This window comes from Cololabis saira, chromosome 16 (genome assembly GCF_033807715.1).
Source record: "Cololabis saira isolate AMF1-May2022 chromosome 16, fColSai1.1, whole genome shotgun sequence".
Classification (NCBI taxonomy): domain Eukaryota; kingdom Metazoa; phylum Chordata; class Actinopteri; order Beloniformes; family Belonidae; genus Cololabis; species Cololabis saira.
The window spans coordinates 18,667,095-18,685,790 of NC_084602.1; the positions used below are offsets into that span (position 1 = coordinate 18,667,095).

The following is an 18,696-nucleotide window of genomic DNA, read 5'->3' on the forward strand; positions in this document are numbered from 1 at the left end:
CCCCACTGTAACTCTGGCTAGAAAAACAGCAACAACTCTGCTGGCCGGAGCTTCCGCCATTTTTTCATAGCGGTGTATCGCGTCATTCAGGCAGCCAATCAGCACAGTGCCTCATTATCATAGCCTCCCCACCCACTTAGAATCCCGCATAGATAATGAGGTTAGAGACTAGGAAGATAAAGACATGGCTCAGAGGCTGAATTTCTAATTTATTTAGCAAAAACAATCAAAAGCTTGTTTTTAAGACATTCAAGGCCTGTTTAAAATATGTATTAAATGCCATAATAGGTCCCCTTTAATAGCTGGAGGCAATCACTTTTCTTAAATTTTTTGAGTTGCGTTAACTTTTTGTTGTTGTTCATCCAAAACTGGTTAATTTGCATTTATCATTTATTTCTGAAGATAAATAAACAATCTTGTGCTTACAATTCTGAAGAGCTAATAATTTAGACCAGCAATGTCAATTAAAAATCATACACATAAACAAATAGACAATATTTAAATTTACAATCTCTTTCTAGCTATACGTCTTTAATACAATCTTAATTCATTTGAAAAATCTGTCATGTCAGCATATCTTTCCTGTGATGTTCTTTTCATACATTGTAAAACGAAAGTTACGCCTGTAACTACGGTTCTATGAGTCCCGGATGACCGGCAGGCGGTGCTGTAAGCACTGGAAATCTCCCCTCGCGCATGCGCATGTCAAGTACAATACCAACAATGTCACGTCACCCGTGACCCCTGCATGACCCGCAGAAGGGGTATAACTTCCGGCGTCAGCATGGATCTTCTCCTAGAATCTTCTCGCAAGAGCACGAGGATTCGGAGTGACCGGCAGGCCTGGCGGTCATCTGGGACTCATAGAACCGTAGTTACAGGGTTAACTTTCGTTCTATTTCGTCCCTACTGACCGCCAGGCGGTGCTGTAAGCACTGGATGACGAATACCAACAATGTCACGTAGAATCCCGGTCACTTACCTCACTGACCAGGGGCAGAAGGACCCGGGAGTAGAACCACGCCCAATGGTTGGGGAGTGGCGACATTGATCCAGTAAAACCTGGAGAACGTGTCCGGCGACGTCCACGAAGCCGCTGTGCAGATGTCCTCCAGAGGCACCCCCTTCAGGGCAGCCAAAGAAGCTGCAACGCTTCTGGTCGAGTGGTACATCACCCCCATAGGCAAGGGGTGGCCACTGGCCCTGTAGGCGTGCTCGACGGTGTCCACCACCCAGTGGGACAGCGCTGTCCAGAAACAGCACGCCCCCTGTTGGGGCCACCAGGGCAGAGAACAAGCTGCTCCGACCGTTGCACAGGCGCGGTAGCATAAGCAGCGAGGGCCCGTACGGGGCACAAAGGGCTCGGCCCACTCTCTGCAGGCTCGGGGTCGAACCGGCCAAGCTGGATAGGCCGATCAGTACGAGTGCGTGGCAGCACCCTGAGCAGGAACGCCACGTTCGGACACAACGTAGCCCCTGAGCCATCTGGGTTCCGCCCCAGGCAGGACCCGCTGACTGACAGGGCATGTAACTCACCGACTCGCTTTGCCGATGTCATAGCGAGGAGAAAAGCTATCTCCATAGAGAGCCCCTTCAGGCCCACCTGGGCCAAGGGCCCAAAGGGTGGAGAAGAGAGGGCACCTAGCACCATGGACAGGTCCCACACTGGGGCCTTTGGGCTCCTCGGGGGGGGCGCAGCCTCAGAGCCCCCCTGAGAAAGAGAAACCAGCTGGTGGCACCCCACGGTGGCATTCTCAACCAGGGCATGTGGCGATGAAATGACCGGCACGTACACCCTTAGAGTGGACTGAGCACGGCCACCATCCAGGAGGGACCGAAGGAACCCCAGGATCGTGGCCACAGGGCGAAGATCTGGGGGGCGTCATGTTGAGTCGCAGCAGAGCCTCCGCAGCAGTGGAAACCATGTTTCCCCGGTTGGAAGGGGGCCACCAAGAGGAGCCCATGAGCCCTCTGGAGGACCCTCTGCAAAGTCGGCTTGCGCCGGGAGAGGAAGTCCGCCACCTGGTTCCTGTCTCCAGGCAGGAACATCGCCCGAAGGCCGGGCAGGTGAGGAGCGGTCCACGCTAGGAGGCCCAGGGACATCTGCAGCAGCTGTGCAGAGTCGGTGCCCCCCCTGGTGGTCGATCAAGGGACAGTGGACACACTGTCTGACCGAACCGGCACGTGCCCCCCTCACAGGTGTTGCAAAAAATGTTCGAGAGTGCAGAGCCCAGAGCTCCAGCACGTTGATGTGGCGCGTGCGGACGCGGGAGGACCACTGATGACAACCTCCCGGCAGGGAGGGGAAAGCGCCTAAGGGCACCCCCTTCAGCAGGAATGTCCTGTCTTTCCAGGGTGCAAGGGTATGGACACACACCCGCGAAACCCTGACCAGCCTGCGCCCGTGCCTCTTGGCATCCAGGCGCGGGTCGTTCAGCCACATTTGCAAGGGGCGTAGTGACAGCAGGCCCAAAGGTATAAGAGGGGCAAGGGTTGCCACCACGCACCTGGTGAAAAAAACCTGGGTGACAGGGAGAGCCCGCACAGAAGCACCCTGAACCGACAACGGTGGCCCCGGTAGGCGAACCCCCGGAACTACCGGTGACGTGCCACGACCGGCACGTGAAACAAGCGCCCTGTAGGTCCACAGTTGCAAACCACTTCCTCCTGACCATACGCAGAGCCTCCGCTGTGGTCAAGCCTCCGGAAGGGCAGGACCTTCACGTATTCGTTGAGGTCCTTCAGGTCCAAGATGGGACGACGTCCGTCGTCTCTCTTGCTGACGAGAAAGTAGCTCAAGTAGAACCCCCAGGCCGCGGCGGGGGGTCCACCGGCACAATGGTGCTCTTGGCCAGTAGGGTGGGCAACACCTGAGCCAGAGCCAGAATGTTTGTCGGGACTCCGACGATGGTCATCTCAACCCGGCCGGAGGTAGGAGGCCGGTGTCGGAACTGCAATACGTACCCCTCGGTTAGGGTGGAAACCACCCGGGCCCTGATGAGCAGGCAGCCCAGTAACTGAGCTGCTGCCGGAAAATAGCCGACGACCGGCCCCGTGGCCCTAGCGCCGTCTCCCCCGGGCTCTGGACGTCCCGGGGGGGGCGACGGTCGGGATCAACGCCCCGACGCTGCTGGGACTGTCCGCGCACAGGGGGCGAAAGTCACCAGCAGGCTGACTCACAGACCGCTGGAAGCCGTGCCGGCCTCCGTGGGCAGGCGGCTGAGGGCAACGCCCGGGGGCAGGTGAAGGGCCTCCCGGTGTACTGGAAGCGGCCGCACTCCTGTGAAGGTACACCAGCCGCTGCCTGGTCTCACCAACCAGGGCGGTGCGTTCAGAGCTTCCAGGGCGGTTGCCCCAAACAGCTCCCCCGGTTCCACAGGTGCCTGACGAAGAACCCTATGAGCAGTCTCCGTCAGGGGTGACTGCGCCAGCCAGACATGACGGTGCGTGTGCACCAGGGTGGACATCAGCCGCCCCAGCCCCCTCGTCTGGGAGGCAAAAGCCTGTAGGGATATGTCACACATGTCCCGTGTGGAATCCTCCACCTGTGCATCATGCAGGGAGGTTGAGAGAGCCAGCAGAAGATGGGAAAGGGTGTTCCCCAGCCGGCCAATGCGGGCCGCTGTGTTATAAGCCTTACAAATATGCCCATCAGTAACCCTACACTGGGTAGAGGGGCACTTGCGATCTGGCTTCAGAGCCTCATCAGGAGCCACTGTCAGCACTGCAGTGGAGGGCTTGATGGGGGGCATGTGGTGGAGACCAGCCACTGCCGCGTCCTCCATCGCCGTCAGAGCGGGGTCATCAGCTGTCAGCCTGGAGAGGGCTGTGACATCCCTCCAGCATGAGTGCAGCTCCCTCAAAAATCCGACAAAGGCGGAATGGCGCAGGATCCAGGGCGGCCATACAACCTGTGCAAGACTGCTCCATCACAGCAACCGGTGGGAGAGGGAGCGGACACGCTGCCGTCACCACGGATGTGCTGGTGGGAAAAGGAGCGGACACGCTGTCGTCACCACGTAGGTGTCGGTGGGAGAGGGGAGCGGAAACGCTGCCGTCACCACAGCGAGCACGCTGCCGTCACCACCAATATGCCGGCGGGAGAGGGGAGCGGCCACGCTGCCGTCACCACGGCTATAAAGAAAAGGCCAAGAAAGGTGTCTTTCCTCAAAAAGAAAAAACAAAAATAATCTTCTTCTGTTTTTTTTTTTTTTTTTTCAAAGAGAAAAAATAACGGCAAGGAAAAAATAATGTTACAACAATAAAGTGGGAGAGGGAGCGAAACGCTGCCGTCACCACGAATGTGCCTGTGGGATAGGGGAGCGGACACGCGTAATAAAGACCAAAAAAGGTGTTTGTGTTGTTTTTTTTCAAAAGAAAAAAGTTAATCCTTTTCTGTCTTTTTTTTTTTTTTTTTCAAAAGAAAAAATTAATCTGCAGGTAAAAAATAATGTTGTCACATTAATAAAGTGGGAGAGGGAGCGAACCGCTGCCGTCACCACGAATGTGCCGGTGGGAGAGGGGAGCGGACACGCTGCCGTCACCACGGCTGTAAGAAAGACCAAAAAAGGTGTTTGTGTTGTTTTTTTCAAAAGAAAAAAATAATCTGCAAGGAAAAAATAATGTTGTCACATTAATAAAGTGGGAGAGGGAGCGAAACGCTGTCTCCCTGCACAGATTGTTCAGGTGTCAGGCGCAGCTGACAGCTTACCTTCTGCCAGCTGTGCTGGGGGCGGGGCGGGGAGGCGCCACCGCAACCCGACACACAATCAAATATCGCGCCGGCCACAGCTCCTCGGAGGACGAAAAAAATCGTTACTCCTACCTGAATGGCACGAAGCTGCACCGGGCCGGCGGTTTAGGGAGGAAAGGAAGAAGCTAACCAAGCTTCTATTTCCGTCCTGTACATCAGACGCGCGAAGCGAGAAGAAAAAAGGAGAAGATCCATGCTGACGCCGGAAGTTATACCCCTTCCGAGGGTCATGCAGGGGTCACGGGTGACGTGACATTGTTGGTATTGTACTCGACATGCGCATGCGCGAGGGGAGATATCCAGTGCTTACAGCACCGCCTGGCGGTCAGAACTGTACCTCTGTAGATAGTGTTCGTTACTAGTTTTAAGAATTTAAAGTTCAGCAATAATAGGTTGTTAACACAAGTACTTCATGTTCAGACATATTGTTGATACTCCTGTTTCAGTCACACAGGTCCAAAAAGCAGCTGACAGCATCATGTGGCCATGTGATTGGCTAGAAAGCACTGTGGGGTTGTAGTATCACCTCGCCTCTCCACATCCTCTTCTCCACTTCTTCTCTCTGAGTTTTTGTTTGTCTTTGTTCTTGTCTCTAGTCAGCCTGACTCACAATGATGAACTTGACCAAGTCCACGGAAAGGCCAAGGTTGACCGGAAAATTGCCTCAAAGCAATCAGCCTTGTTTTTCTGTGCCAACAGTGTGAGCTCTCTGACTCTGTCTGTCGCCATCTTGCCCTCTCTCTCTCTCTCTCTCTCTCTCTCTCTCTCTCTCTCTCTCTCTCTCTCTCTCTCTCTCTCTCTCTCTCTCTTCTTTAGTCTCTCCTTCTCCTTGTATATGTTTACCCTGGGGGGTTCGATGAGTCTAGGGATGGAATGGCAGTGGGAATGGCTTTTGGTGTTGGGTGAGGTTCTGGAGGGTGTGAGGTGGGGGTGGGGTGGGTTAATTTGAGATCCTGGCTTTGACCGGCGAGAGCTAGGGAACTGTGAAAGCACACAGTGTCATTGACTGTGACATTTCAGCATAGAGCAGCATGACCCAGCAGCATGCACGTGTGGGAGCGTGTATGTATAGATATATGTGTGGTTATGTGACTGTATGTTTGAACAAGACTCTTTTCTTGGCTTCAAGCCATCTTCAAGTTCTTGCGTACTACAGGCAGCTGGGGAGGGATTTCATCTCAGTACAATGAAAAATAAAGTTTCCTTTAGCCTTTAAGTCCTAGATCAACAAAAGTTACCATTTGGATGCGCTGCAACAGCTGATCCCCCTGATATAAATACACACTCAGCTGGATCCAGTATACAAATACTGCTTGAGCCACGTAAAAATTCATATTATTTTCAGAACACACACAGGTACACTATAGGTGGCTCAAGGACAGCCTCTTTTGGATCAGCTGTGCATGCCTGCCAAGTGTGCCTGAGTGGCTTTCCTCTGATGGCTTCTCACACTTCAAAGACTTCACTATAATGGGGCGCACAGCGTTCTCACACTCAGCCAAACAACATCAAAGTGTGCCCGTGGCCTGAAGCTGGACGAATGTCTTCATCTATCCCCCGATTGTGCTGTGTGCGCCTTTGTGTCTGTCCTGTAAATGGTGTAAACAGGTGTTAACATGTCAGCCCACGAGAAGCCACATGCCGCTGTGTCATGATCTCCCAAACAGCTGTCCCCTGCCATTCTGTGTATCAGTGTTTATTGCGTGGGTTTAAAATGGTTACAACAGGGGCATTAGCCCTAGATTTTGTGCAAAGCCAAGGACAAATAATGGCAAAATGGCAGAGAATGAACGGGGGGATTTGTGCCAATAAAACCAATAAGAATTAATGAAATGTTGCTAAATCATAGCCAACATCCGAAAGAACCACATGTTTCAGCAAACGATGGACCGCAAAATAGTTCCAGTTGCAGATAATAATAAACATGAAGCGAACGTACATTTCTCTTCTCAGGTGGACTTTGAGATGCTTGATTACCACTTCTACCTGCCGCTGTTCTTCGAAGGTTTGACTGAGACTACTTTTCCATACGACAAATTTGCATGCGAGGGAATCCACGCCATGTTGGACCATTGTGGCCACAAGATCATTCCAGTTATTCCACAGCTCATCCCTCACATCAGGAGTAAGTCAAACAAAACTAATGTACCACAGTATGTATTTGCTGATGTAATTTCATCTTGGTTGGAAAATGTGTGGTTTATATATATATACAGTATATATATATATATATATATATATATATATATATATATATATATATATATATATATATATATGTATATGTATATATGTGTGTGTGTGTGTGTGTGTGTGTGTGTGTGTGTGTGTGTGTGTGTGTGTGTGTGTGTATAGATACACATGTTAAATGCATGTATTTAATTTTCCATATCTCAGGTATATGTGACTTGATTGCCTTTCTGTGTGGAGTTTGCATGTTTTCCCCGTGTTCCCTTGGGTAGCTAATGTGAGCTACCCTCACAAAAACATGCAGCAGTCCTGGGCTATACATGCCCCCTCTGGCCTGCCGGGGCGCCAGATGGGGTGGGGAGGATCTGGCCGGAATAATGTGATCCTTCTACGTCCGGCCAGAGAAGCCCCACCCTGTCTGTTGAAAAGAAGCGGCCTGCTCACTCCTTAAAGGAGCATGAGGCAGGATTTATGAAAAAAATGCGTATACGTTTTAAGTTTTCTAGTAATAATGTCAGGTGAAAGCGTTCCAAACCAAAAAGAATGAGCCCTCTAGTGTATCTCTCCGTTGCCTTGAACATGCTGAGTGCTGCGAAATGCGCTGCAATTCTGGGCCCGAATTTCCCGCGCTGTCCTGCGGATGTGACGTCAAATGATGCTGCATGCGTGCGGTGCCGGCTTCGCTGTTGGCTGCAGGAACCCCGACGGTCGTCGTGGCGCTAATGAGTCTCATTTCTTATTCTTGCCTCATGCTCCTTTAAGTAAGGAGGAAACTTGAGCTCAGTGCAGGGCCCTCTCGGGGTTGGTAGAGGGGAGCAATGCTCAAGGCTGACTTAGATAGGAGCACTGGGTGAAAAAATGGGGAAATAAATAATCAGGGATACAAATATTTGAAAAAAAAAGAAACTGAAGAGGATATTTTGTTTTTGAGGCACTGGATGCATTTTCTTCATCTGCACAGCGCTGAGCTCTATCAGCAGCTGTGGTGTAATCTTAATAGACATTTTCATCAACGTTTCTACTGTAAGAATCAGGGTTTTGTTTCATAAATTAGTAAGTAAAATAGTAAAATAGAAAATAATCTTTTTTCAAGATTCATTGTTTGTGTGATGTGAGGTGTGATGCAAAGCTGAATTGCAAAAATGAAGATTAAAAAATGGAATTAAGTTAAAAGAAAACTATCAAAGAAACAAAAGTTAAATCAAATCAAATAATCACTGTTTTTTATTTCTCTGTTTCTTGGTCTTCCCTACATCGACTTGTATAGACTTGTATCAAGCTGATGGCACAAACAGCCCTTTTTATGCACTTTCTTTACACTTACAAAGATAAAATGACTTTAGTTTGTCTGAGGGGACCCTGTCTACGGTGACGCTTGAGTGGAAGGACATTTATAAATCTTGTCAGATGCTTAAAATTTATTTTGCAGTAGGTTGATTCCCCCAAGTGATAACATCCACTGCGATTTTATTGCAAACACATATCCATTCTCACTCAAAACTGCTTTGATTCACATCATTTTGGTCCCTCATCAAATTTTACAGTCTTGCCATCAAATCATAAACCTATGGTTGCTTCATATTCAGGAATGTTTCTTTAACGTGTGACGGATTGAAATGAGCCTAACATTTAAAAAATATATTGCGCTTCATCTTTTGATAATGAAACGATTAGATCATTAACTAACTTTTTAACATTAACATAATTAACATACATCCAAATCTAAACCAGCAGTTCTTAATAAATACATGAACATTAACTCTGAATAAGTACACATAATGACTTTCTTAAGTCCTAGGTGAACCAGCATTGGCAGTGAAGTGCAACCCAAATAGAACAACAGAAAAAGGCTCATCTGTCCTCAACACTTCCACTGCGGTGGATGCTAACCAGTCCTGCTGTGACATCCTAATTTGGTTTTACAGCCATACTGTTCCTATTATTATATTAAACCTCATGGTGGAGTGTCCTTGTTTTTGCATTTGCCAAAATAAGTTGGCTCTAAAAGGATGGCTGGTAATCACCCATGAATGTGGAGACATGCTGCACTTAACGATCATGAGGGCGCGCTGCGCCGCCTTACTTTTCCTCGCTGACACTTTCGCACATAAACTACACACAAACACACAAGTTGGCAGGTGGAGGTGGGCGGAAAGGTCGTGTCTCAGGGCGAAGGGGACTGACTTCAGAAATAGACATCAGAATTTATAGTGATGTGAAAGGGAAAGGTTTCATGTTGGATGAATACAAGTAAGATCAAAGTACAGAGAAATTGGAGGAATTCAAAGCATGGCTTTCACTGGAAAAATTTGTCCACATGCACGGACAAACGCACACATACATACACAAACACACACATGCCCACACAAACTGTCTTTTATTTGGCGCCACTGCCAAGTGGAGTGTCAGTTTCAAAGTGGGAGCCTTTAAGTGGCGCCCAGTGAGCCCGCGGTAGTGTTCATGTCATGGGCAGTTGGCTGTCGGTGTGTGTGCGTGTTTGTGAAGTGAAAGTGTGTGCGTGTATTTCTTGTTTATGTGTGTGTGAGTGTCGGATATCAGTGGAGGCATGGGGGCGTAACGGCCAACACCAGGCAAGGCTGTTGGAGACACAGAGACACAATGACAGACTGACCCTGGCACTAAGTTGCACTGAGCTCACACTGGAATGTATCAGAAGTCTGTATGTTGTGTGTATTTACCATAATCACAGCGTTTTCAATTATACTCAGTTTTCATATGTGTCACTTTAGTCTTAAAGAATATATACATGCAGGATTTTGTTTAATATAATCTTTGAATACATTTAAATGGGGTCATTTCCATTCAACACCACTGTCTTCAGGTACCTAATTTGAGATATTTTCATAAATATGTAGACTGTATATTGTATATTTTGACCTCTGTCAAGTACCGCTTGTTCTACGCATTACTTTACACTACACACACGTGACTGAGCCACTTTCAGTCTTGAACACTATTTTTATTTTAAAGCCCTCAGAAGCTCTGGTCATTTGCATTACGGAGGCCAGACGAAAGGTGATGGTTTTGCCTTTCATGGAAAAATCCACGCACACGCACATCCGGGCCTGATAATGGAATTTTAAATGGCCTGCTCCTTATTAACTTTTTAGTTTATTAAAAATCAGGACTGCTTCAACGTCCACAAGGCAAAGCCTCTAGTCTGTGTCCCTGTTGCAGATTAATTACTTTTCTACAGGGAAAGGAAGAAGAATGGATAGTGGAAAGAGAAAAATGCTGTCTGTCATTTAAAAATGGCAAGATATATATTTTTCTCCTTTGACGTTAATGCATCTTCAGCTTGGCTGGCAGGCTCTTATCTGCAGAGCGAATGAGCCACGTTAGGCCCTGGTGAATTTTGATGATGACTGCAGGTCACCCAATGAGAATGCACAATGAGGAAAGCTCTGGCTGACATTATACTCTAAGGCTCCATCTTCAGGGACTTAAAGACTGAACTCTTCCCTGCCGTACATCATGTTCCCTCCTCCTGGCTTTAGAGAGCTAATTTATAGCTGAAAAAGAGGCGAGAAAAAAAAACAGAGGGGGAAAAAATGTTCAAATCTCCGATATTTATGCAAAGAAAGGCATAAAAATGTTTTTATTGTCGGCCAAAAAGTGCTAATGTGACTTAGGGGAGCAGGTGAAACGTTACAGAGATTGTGTTGTTTTGGTCGCACTTGCCATCTTTAAATAGGAAGGAGGTTTCAAAGTCATGCTCGCACTGAGCCTGAGTTGATTGAAATAACATTTGTTTGGCTTTGAATTAAAATGAGACTTTCGTTACAAGAACACCCTCTGTTACTTCTCTGCCAGGGAACATCTCCTTCTGATTTGAAAAGTATATTTATACACTGAGTAAGAACAATTCATCGCTAAACTCTCTGAGGTGTCACCCCACCACTGCCATTTCACAGGAAACAGAATACAAGGTCACCATTGTTTTATTTTCTCACTGAATATGAAACAGGCTCTAGCAAGAATAGATGATTACTTTATTCAGATTTGTCCCAACACAGGTTTCAAACCAGTATTAATATCATCCGACCCTTGGCTACCTTTCCCTTCGCTCTTTTAATTTTTTTTCTTCCCTTTTTTTTTCTTTTTTCAGCAAGGCAAGAGAGCCAATGAATAATTGAACAGTCCCACAGTCCAAATGTCACAGCAGGGAAAATTGTTTGCGCTGGCTGGTAATTAGAATTTGATTGTTTGTTATGTAGGTTTGAAATTCTTGTCGTTTTATATTCCACCTTATCTTGATGATGGCAGAAATCTCTCGACTTGTCTGTCTGGGGATACACTAAGGCAGCGATGGAGAGGTGTCATCAGGCACAATGCATTTGCTTGTTCAGCATCATCTCCTCTGCTGCAGACTCTCCCATACCACACACACACACACACACACACACACACACACACACACACACACACACACACACACACACACACACACACACACACACACACACACATGTTGTCGCTGACACAGACAAAGTCATACCTACACAAACATGTCCTCCTCTGTGGTCCTGGATCAATTTGTCATTCAGTCATGTAAATACGGGTCTTTACAAATATTCCTTAAGCTATTTCACCTTTTGTTGTTTATATACCTCTTTTATGCAATTTTTCTTTTTTTATACAGCATTGTTTGGCACTACCTGTGACTGAGGCTGAATTCACATTTTTTGTTTTAAATTGTTGTTATTTTTAGTAGTGTCTTGCCGGCTGTAAATGCTCTGTCGGAAGAATCAGGGAGGGATGCAGCATACATTTGAACCACTATGAGATGATGAGTTTGAGTGTGTGTGTCTGTCTGACCTATGACTGGTGTATGTAAATGTACTTGTGTATGATTTGAACTGTTTTGTATTTGCAGATTACATGATTTAACACAATACACAGCTCTCACTTACGGCGAAAAAATTCACCACTCGATGCCTGCTGGTCTGCTGGCAACTTCCCCGTTTGGAGCTTGCGCATCCTTCCTGTTCCCATTTTCTCTGGACTCATTTGTTTCATTTCACACTCGATACACAATCAAAACTCCTCTATTCTTCCATTTTTAAGTGTCTCTTACCTGAGTTTGAAGCACAGGAGCCAAGAAAGGAGGCGTGAGAACTTGAGGCAGTAAACACTTAATAAAATAGGACATATTTTTTTGCTGTAGTTTCGAGATAGCCTAATAATTGTTATTTCTGTCTACACATGCACATTTTATATATTTACATTTGGTTAATTTTACAATTTGGCTGAAATGACTTCTGCAAAGGTAAGCCTCTTTCCTGCTCCAGATATATTTTAGCGGTTCAGAAATGGCCCTAGGTGGCATGTCGAGACTTATTTCCTGGCCCCGTATTGTTAGAAGACAATATAGCAAGAACAGCAAACGTGAAAACCCTTGGTTTCGTCCGTGAACCTATCAATTTAAGGTGACTGTTCTTTGTGTTTCTAAATTGGCCGGTTGTGCCTTCTTGAGGGCTTGTGTGCTCCAGTGCGTCCTAATCTTTCCCCAACCTAACATGAAATTTCTATACTTGCCAATCAATGTGGCAGGAATTTAATACATTTCTCGATGAGTGTCCAGCATGTCTATCTACCATATAGTTCACGTGACCGTAAAATACAGTTAATCGAATGGTTGTTTTGTGCAAAACATGCTGCACATGGCACTCTGAGGTCAAATGACAAACATCCATTCAATTAATTCAACACAGAATGATCTGATGGTGTCCCAGTAGAAACTGGGCTACAGAGGATGCATCGAAAAGAGAATAACCGTCTATTTGTCTCTTCCAAAATCAACCGCTGCCAATCTAAAGATTTTATCATGATGGACGAACTAAATAGTTACTCTACAAATATTGATTGTTTCACACTCTCAACAAGTAAATGCATTTACGTCAGCATTGGAAAGTGCAGTGTGTATTATGTTCATAGATCTTTACATGTGTTGATGACTATACAGTATATTGATTTACATGAGGGATTCTTGCTATAGTTGTTCTTTACATCTTTATATGGCCATTTATATATGGACATTTCCTTCTTACACATGCATAAATGGATTATATTATGAATTTATGGCAGATGGAACAACAATTCAACGCTTGTCATTTAAGTTGAAATGTACGCAAACAGTTTGCCATCTACACTGAGCACAGACGGGCCAATATGCTATTCATTTGGCATAATACTTTTAACTACCTTTTGAATGCAGTTCAATCATTTACTCTAATTTGATTTGGGTGTCTAAAAACGCAGTAAGAGGTGCAGGCTGGAAAGATGACTGAACTTCACTATAGCTCTGTTCTGCTGAGCACATTCAAAATTAATCAATAAAATGTAGCCTTTATTCTCTGTAACTAAATTAATATAATTAGCTGCGATAGCGGCAGTTTATGAGCACAGTGATACAGTAACACATTCCACCAGTATAGGAAAGGGAACTGCAACGCAGCGCTGGGTTGTTTTTTTTTCCTATTCACCGTAAATTAGTCGCATTGTCTCTCACTTGTTCGTCCTAAAACAAAGAAGTCTGTTGTGCTGGTGGAGTTGCCTTGTAGCTGAATGACATGTGTGTTGTAAATGTAGATGTCACTACAATTAAATCATTCACGCAAAGTCAAGTTTCACGAAAAGATTTGTTTCAGTAGGAGAAAAAGCGGGTTAGTAATGTTAACCAGAAGGTGATGTTCTTCAAGTGCCAACAGCTGCAAACTATCAGATCAGCTGCAATAAATGTGATCAGTTCTAATCAGTTTAAGAGAGGTGCAGATGGCAGCCACTGCCTCTGCTCACACTGCAGTTATACTGTATTGTAGCTCTTTTGAAGTTAAATTATTGATGTTTTTCTTCTTCTGCTTATTTTATCGTTGTTGATATAAGTTCATGCTGGCAAAACAGGCAGTGATGCAGAATTACAATTCTGTTTTTATTGAAGTAGGCATCAGATGACAGATAAACTCTAGCTGTTTGCCTTGAGGTATCAGCTTTTAAGATTAAGTTAAAAGCTTTAACATAAAAATACAAATGTTAAACTATGTCTGCCTTTGTTGTTGGTTCATCACTAGTTTGATACTAGTAGTATTCTGTTACAGTTAGCTTTCTGCTCGTGACATTTTTCCTGCTGCGGTTCTGACATATCATCTCTTGTTCTTTCTATATAGGTTTTTCTCTCTTGATCTCTCTTGCCCTCCATCTCTCCCGCCATTATTCCCGTTTGTTCTCTCTATCAGTGGTAGATGAAGTTAAGTGCAGCCTGTAGGCCAAATAGCCTAGTGATTGGCTCTCACTTACTTCTGCCTCCCCAGTGCATTTGAAATCACTGATTGCAGACAGGCTTGTCTAAATCAAAGCCCAGCTATAAAGCAATGTTTTTTTTTAGGTTTCAGGTTCAGGTTAAAGTGTTTTTTGTTGTTGTTTTGTGTGTGTGTGTCTGCTAAACCCACACCACTATACATTTACTTTAAATCTGTTTCTTTGCTCATTTGTCCACGCAGACCTTTTTAATTGATGATCTTGCCTTATCTGAGCCTTGATTCATGACCTTTGTCGTTTATCTTGCCATCCAGATGCTCTGAACACGAGGAACGATCGGGTGATGTGCAACACCTTGCAGGTCCTGCAGCATATGGTGATGTCTGCAGACAGGGTTGGGGAAGCTCTGGTGCCTTACTTCAGACAGATCCTCCGTATCTTCAACCTCTTTAGGGACAAAAAAGGTACGTTCCTGTCAGGTTCACCATTGAGTGTTAATTCACGGGCAGATGCTGTATCTGTTTTCCTGTGAAGCAGATAAGATTTTGCATGAGCTGGTTTAAGCATTTTAGTGATCAACTTCTAGGTTTTTTTTTCTGTACATTCAAAGGATGTATCCCTTTACGTTTTATCCCTTTTACGTCAGCATCAACATGATAGAAATGCCCCTTTTTGTCTTTTCTATTATCAGTCAGGTTGTTTTGTGTTGAGCTTTTTGAGGAGGAGACTTTGTCCTTGCTTTCTCTGAGAGCCTCCACCTGAGTGACACCAGGACCTGGGGAGATTGGCATCAGATAGGCAGGGCTCTTTGTGTGTCTGTGTCAAAGCACTTAGCATGGTGTGACATGATGTGGGGGCCCACTGAAGGCATGGAGGCACGATCATTACAAAGCACCACAGTCAGTAGGATGTGAGGAACAACATTGTGAATCAATCATTTAAGCACAAGCTTTAACAGGAGAAAACACAAGGCTTTGGTCTCTTAATCAATATCCAATTTGAATCTCTTGTCTTTTTAATTCCCTTACATTATCTGTTACTATTTCCTGTGGTCCAAAGTAGGAGGGATAGAGCACAAGAAGATAACCAGAAAGACAAAGGACAGAAAAGAAAAAGCCTGCCTTATTAGTGCTTGGACTTATGCAAATCTTCTCCGTAAATTAGCTGTCAAATCAATCCCTTAAACCGTCTTGAAGCATGAGTTACCCACCATCGCGGAAGCTCAGGATTTGGCCAGTGAACCCGACCAGGACTGGTTTTTATCGCTGCCTGGTGGTTGTGTTGCCAGCCTGTCTAGCTGGCTGCACACTTGTCTGTCCTCCTCTAGTGGGCATTGATTAAACCTGAGCCAACCTCTCACCTGGCAGACGTTCCCGCCATTGACCTCTCCCAGAGAGACCGGTCTGGGCTGGAGGGAGGTTCATACAGCTGCCAATGTACAAACAAGGACAGTGCTTCCTGCTCAGCAATTTACAGCAATCTGCTTCTCTAAAGTTTGACCAAAGTTGAAGCTGGAAGAAACACCCAAAATGAAGCTTGTTTGAAGAATGAAATGTTTTACAAATGTATAGATGTAGTATGTTTTTTTTTTTTTGTAGGTCTACTAGTAGATAAAAATGCAACACTGTGTGGACAGCACTGTGTGATCGCTCTCTCTCGCTCTAATATACTAATATTTTCAGCTTGTTTTTTTCACATGCTTTCTCTGTAATCTCTGTGCGTCTTTGTCTGTCTTCTCTTTTATGTTTTGTTTGTGTCAGTGTAAAAGCTTTCAGTGAAGTCCGTCTCTCATCTAACATTTCTTTCTTACACCTTCAGGTCCGGCCCACGCGTAAACGGCTGTCTCAGCCAGCGCTAGCATGCTTTCTGCAGGACACAGACACAGTCATTGTATTTATTACAGCAGGAGACACAGAAGACTGTCTGGTAGTGTGTGGTAACATCTCTCTTTGGCTCTCCCACGCTCTAACTCGGAGCTTGCATGGCATCCCTCTTATTGCCTGAGCTACAACAGGGCCACTGTCCACACTGTGCCAAGTGTGTGCGCCTGTGTGCATTTGTGCACATCTGTCATGAATAGATCTGTTGTGTCCCACATGCAGCTGTTGGCTTCAGCGTCGATGAAGGCCCCAGCTTTTTGTCTCCATCTCCCCTTTTTCATTGTCGTCGTGGGCTTGCACATAATGTTCTGTTAGATGTCCCCTACATGCTCGCATAATCACAGCCGTACCACCACACGCTGTCTCAGTCGTGGGCCCACAACCTGACTCTGTGTTTGTCTCCCCAGCTGTTGGAGCTGCGTATCAATAGGCCCACGGCCTCTGCTGCAGGGCGAAGGCCACAGTTAGATTCTACCAACATCTCATCATGAGACAGATTCCCCCTGGCAGTGTTCACACGCTCCCACTGCCTGGCTCCCTCTCAGAGACAGGGCTGTGACCTGTTAAAGTGGTCTGTATACTGGCCCTCTTCTGAGCAATTTTTCCAAGTTCATATCTGGAACTTCTCTAAAATGGACCCCCTGGTGTTGTTGCACTCAGACTAGCTTGGGACCTCTGACCAGATGAACAGAGTCACAACCCCCATGTTCAGCCTCGTTGGTATCCAGGCCTCTGACAAACTGACTCCATTGTTCCAAATAGAAAAAAAAAAAAAACATGCCTGTTTAACTCCATGCTGCCACTCTTACCCAACCAGTAGTGTGTCACTTTGAAGAGCACAATAATGAGCGATCGCAAACTATCATCATCCGTGATGCACCTTATTGTCTCCTGAATCAGCTCTTTCTGCTTTTGTTTGCTTTGTGTCTGTTGCACATCAAATATTCTATGAGTTTGTTTGTTTGTGTTTTGTGAGCAAGAGACAATTCTGAGGACAGTGTAGGAATAACTCCCGTTTCATTTGCACGGCTCTGTTTGCTTGAAGTGATGAATCCCATCCCTAATGAGATGCAACAATGCTCCTTAAGAAGGAGAGATGCGCTCCGTCATCCAGCAAATTCCTTATCGGAGCTCGAAGGAGTGCGTCCTTTCAGGAAACCCTCGAGTTTGTGTTGTTTAGTAAAACCTACAGCACACAGGGAAAGGATCCCATTCAGTAGATCAGATCAGAGCTAACTCTTACTGACCCACTGGTCATTGTTAAAGTTCAAATAGATTTGGTGTAGTCCTTCTAAAATGCTGTGTTTCTGCTGTTGTCACATGTGTGACTTCTCAAAACTGTAATGAATGAGTTGAAATGAGATACACAGATTTTTATTCAGTGAAAATGAAAAGGACATAATAAAAAAAAACAAGTTTGAAAGTAACCAAAAATGCAGAAAATGAAAAGCTACCAAGGAATAAATACACATTTTATTCACGTTTCAGACTTTTAAAAGAAAAAAAAAAATTTGTGTATATATATATATATATATATATATATATATATATAAAAATGTATAAGCCATCCTAAAAGCAGCCGTTCTGACAGTAACTCTACATTAAACCATTTAGCTCCATATTTTTCCAATGTTCAACCATGTTATTGTCTATGCTAATCGGGGAGGTCACAAATGGCCATGGACTACATGAGAGCAATTCTTTCCTTTTACGACATCTGGAGCCTTTGCATGGCTGAATATTGCGTTAGTGTTTGTCAGTCCTACTTTATCGTCATTATTGTAAACATATAAAGAAATTGCCTGTAATTCCAGCATGACATTTATCTTTACCTGTATTGCAGCCTTGCTCGATAATTCGCTTGGCTTATCTGTAAGGTGTAAACTTATACACCCATTTATCACTGACAGGCACCCTTTTTTCTTCCTTTCGCTCTCTCTCTCTTTCTCACACACTCGTACATACAGTATATTGCTCAGAGATAACAAAGCTCATGCTCATTTGGCTTCTTGTCTTTGAATGACGCCAGCTATGACCATAAGGTGCACCTCAGGAATGCAGCACCTTCACTCATAACCACATGCACACATATGAAGTGTGAAAGCAGCCGTCTGTCTTTTTTGCGTCATGGACAGATGTTGAGCTGTGACTGGCCACACTATTCTCCAACAAACACACACATGTTCAGCTGGTCTTGGGTGTAACAGCACATGCGTATGGTTGAAGTGGAATGGAAATAACCAGTGGTGGACAGTAACGGAGTAAATTTACTTGAGTACTGTACTTAAGTACATATCCAGAGGATTTGTACTTTACTTGAGTATTAGATTTCTTTGGTACTTATTACTCTTACTTGAATACATTTCCAAGACAAATATTTTTACTTTTACTCGAGTAAATTTCTAGGAAAGCTGAAAAGTACTCGTTACTTTCAGGTCTGCTCTTTTTTCTTCTTCCCTAAAATCCTATTGGACACAAGCTGTTTTTGTCAAAGGAGGAGACCTATCACAGTGCACGCTCTCCACTGGGATGTATGTAAAGCGGAAATACGTCAAGCCTCCTCAAAACAATACCGCCAAAGTAGCCTGCGTTTGT

At 45.3% G+C, this 18,696-nt stretch overlaps 1 protein-coding gene across 2 annotated transcripts in view; it reads left to right on the plus strand.

The window, feature by feature from the left end:
• The window catches only part of pacrg (PARK2 co-regulated), a 188,573-nt gene that overhangs the window by 83,776 nt on the left and 86,101 nt on the right, over window positions 1-18,696 (plus strand). For both annotated transcript variants that reach the window (XM_061743421.1, XM_061743422.1), the window contains exons 3-4: window positions 6,707-6,878; window positions 14,536-14,685. In XM_061743421.1, coding sequence (XP_061599405.1) covers window positions 6,707-6,878; window positions 14,536-14,685 — 322 coding nt within the window. The remainder of the gene's footprint in view (window positions 1-6,706; window positions 6,879-14,535; window positions 14,686-18,696) is intronic.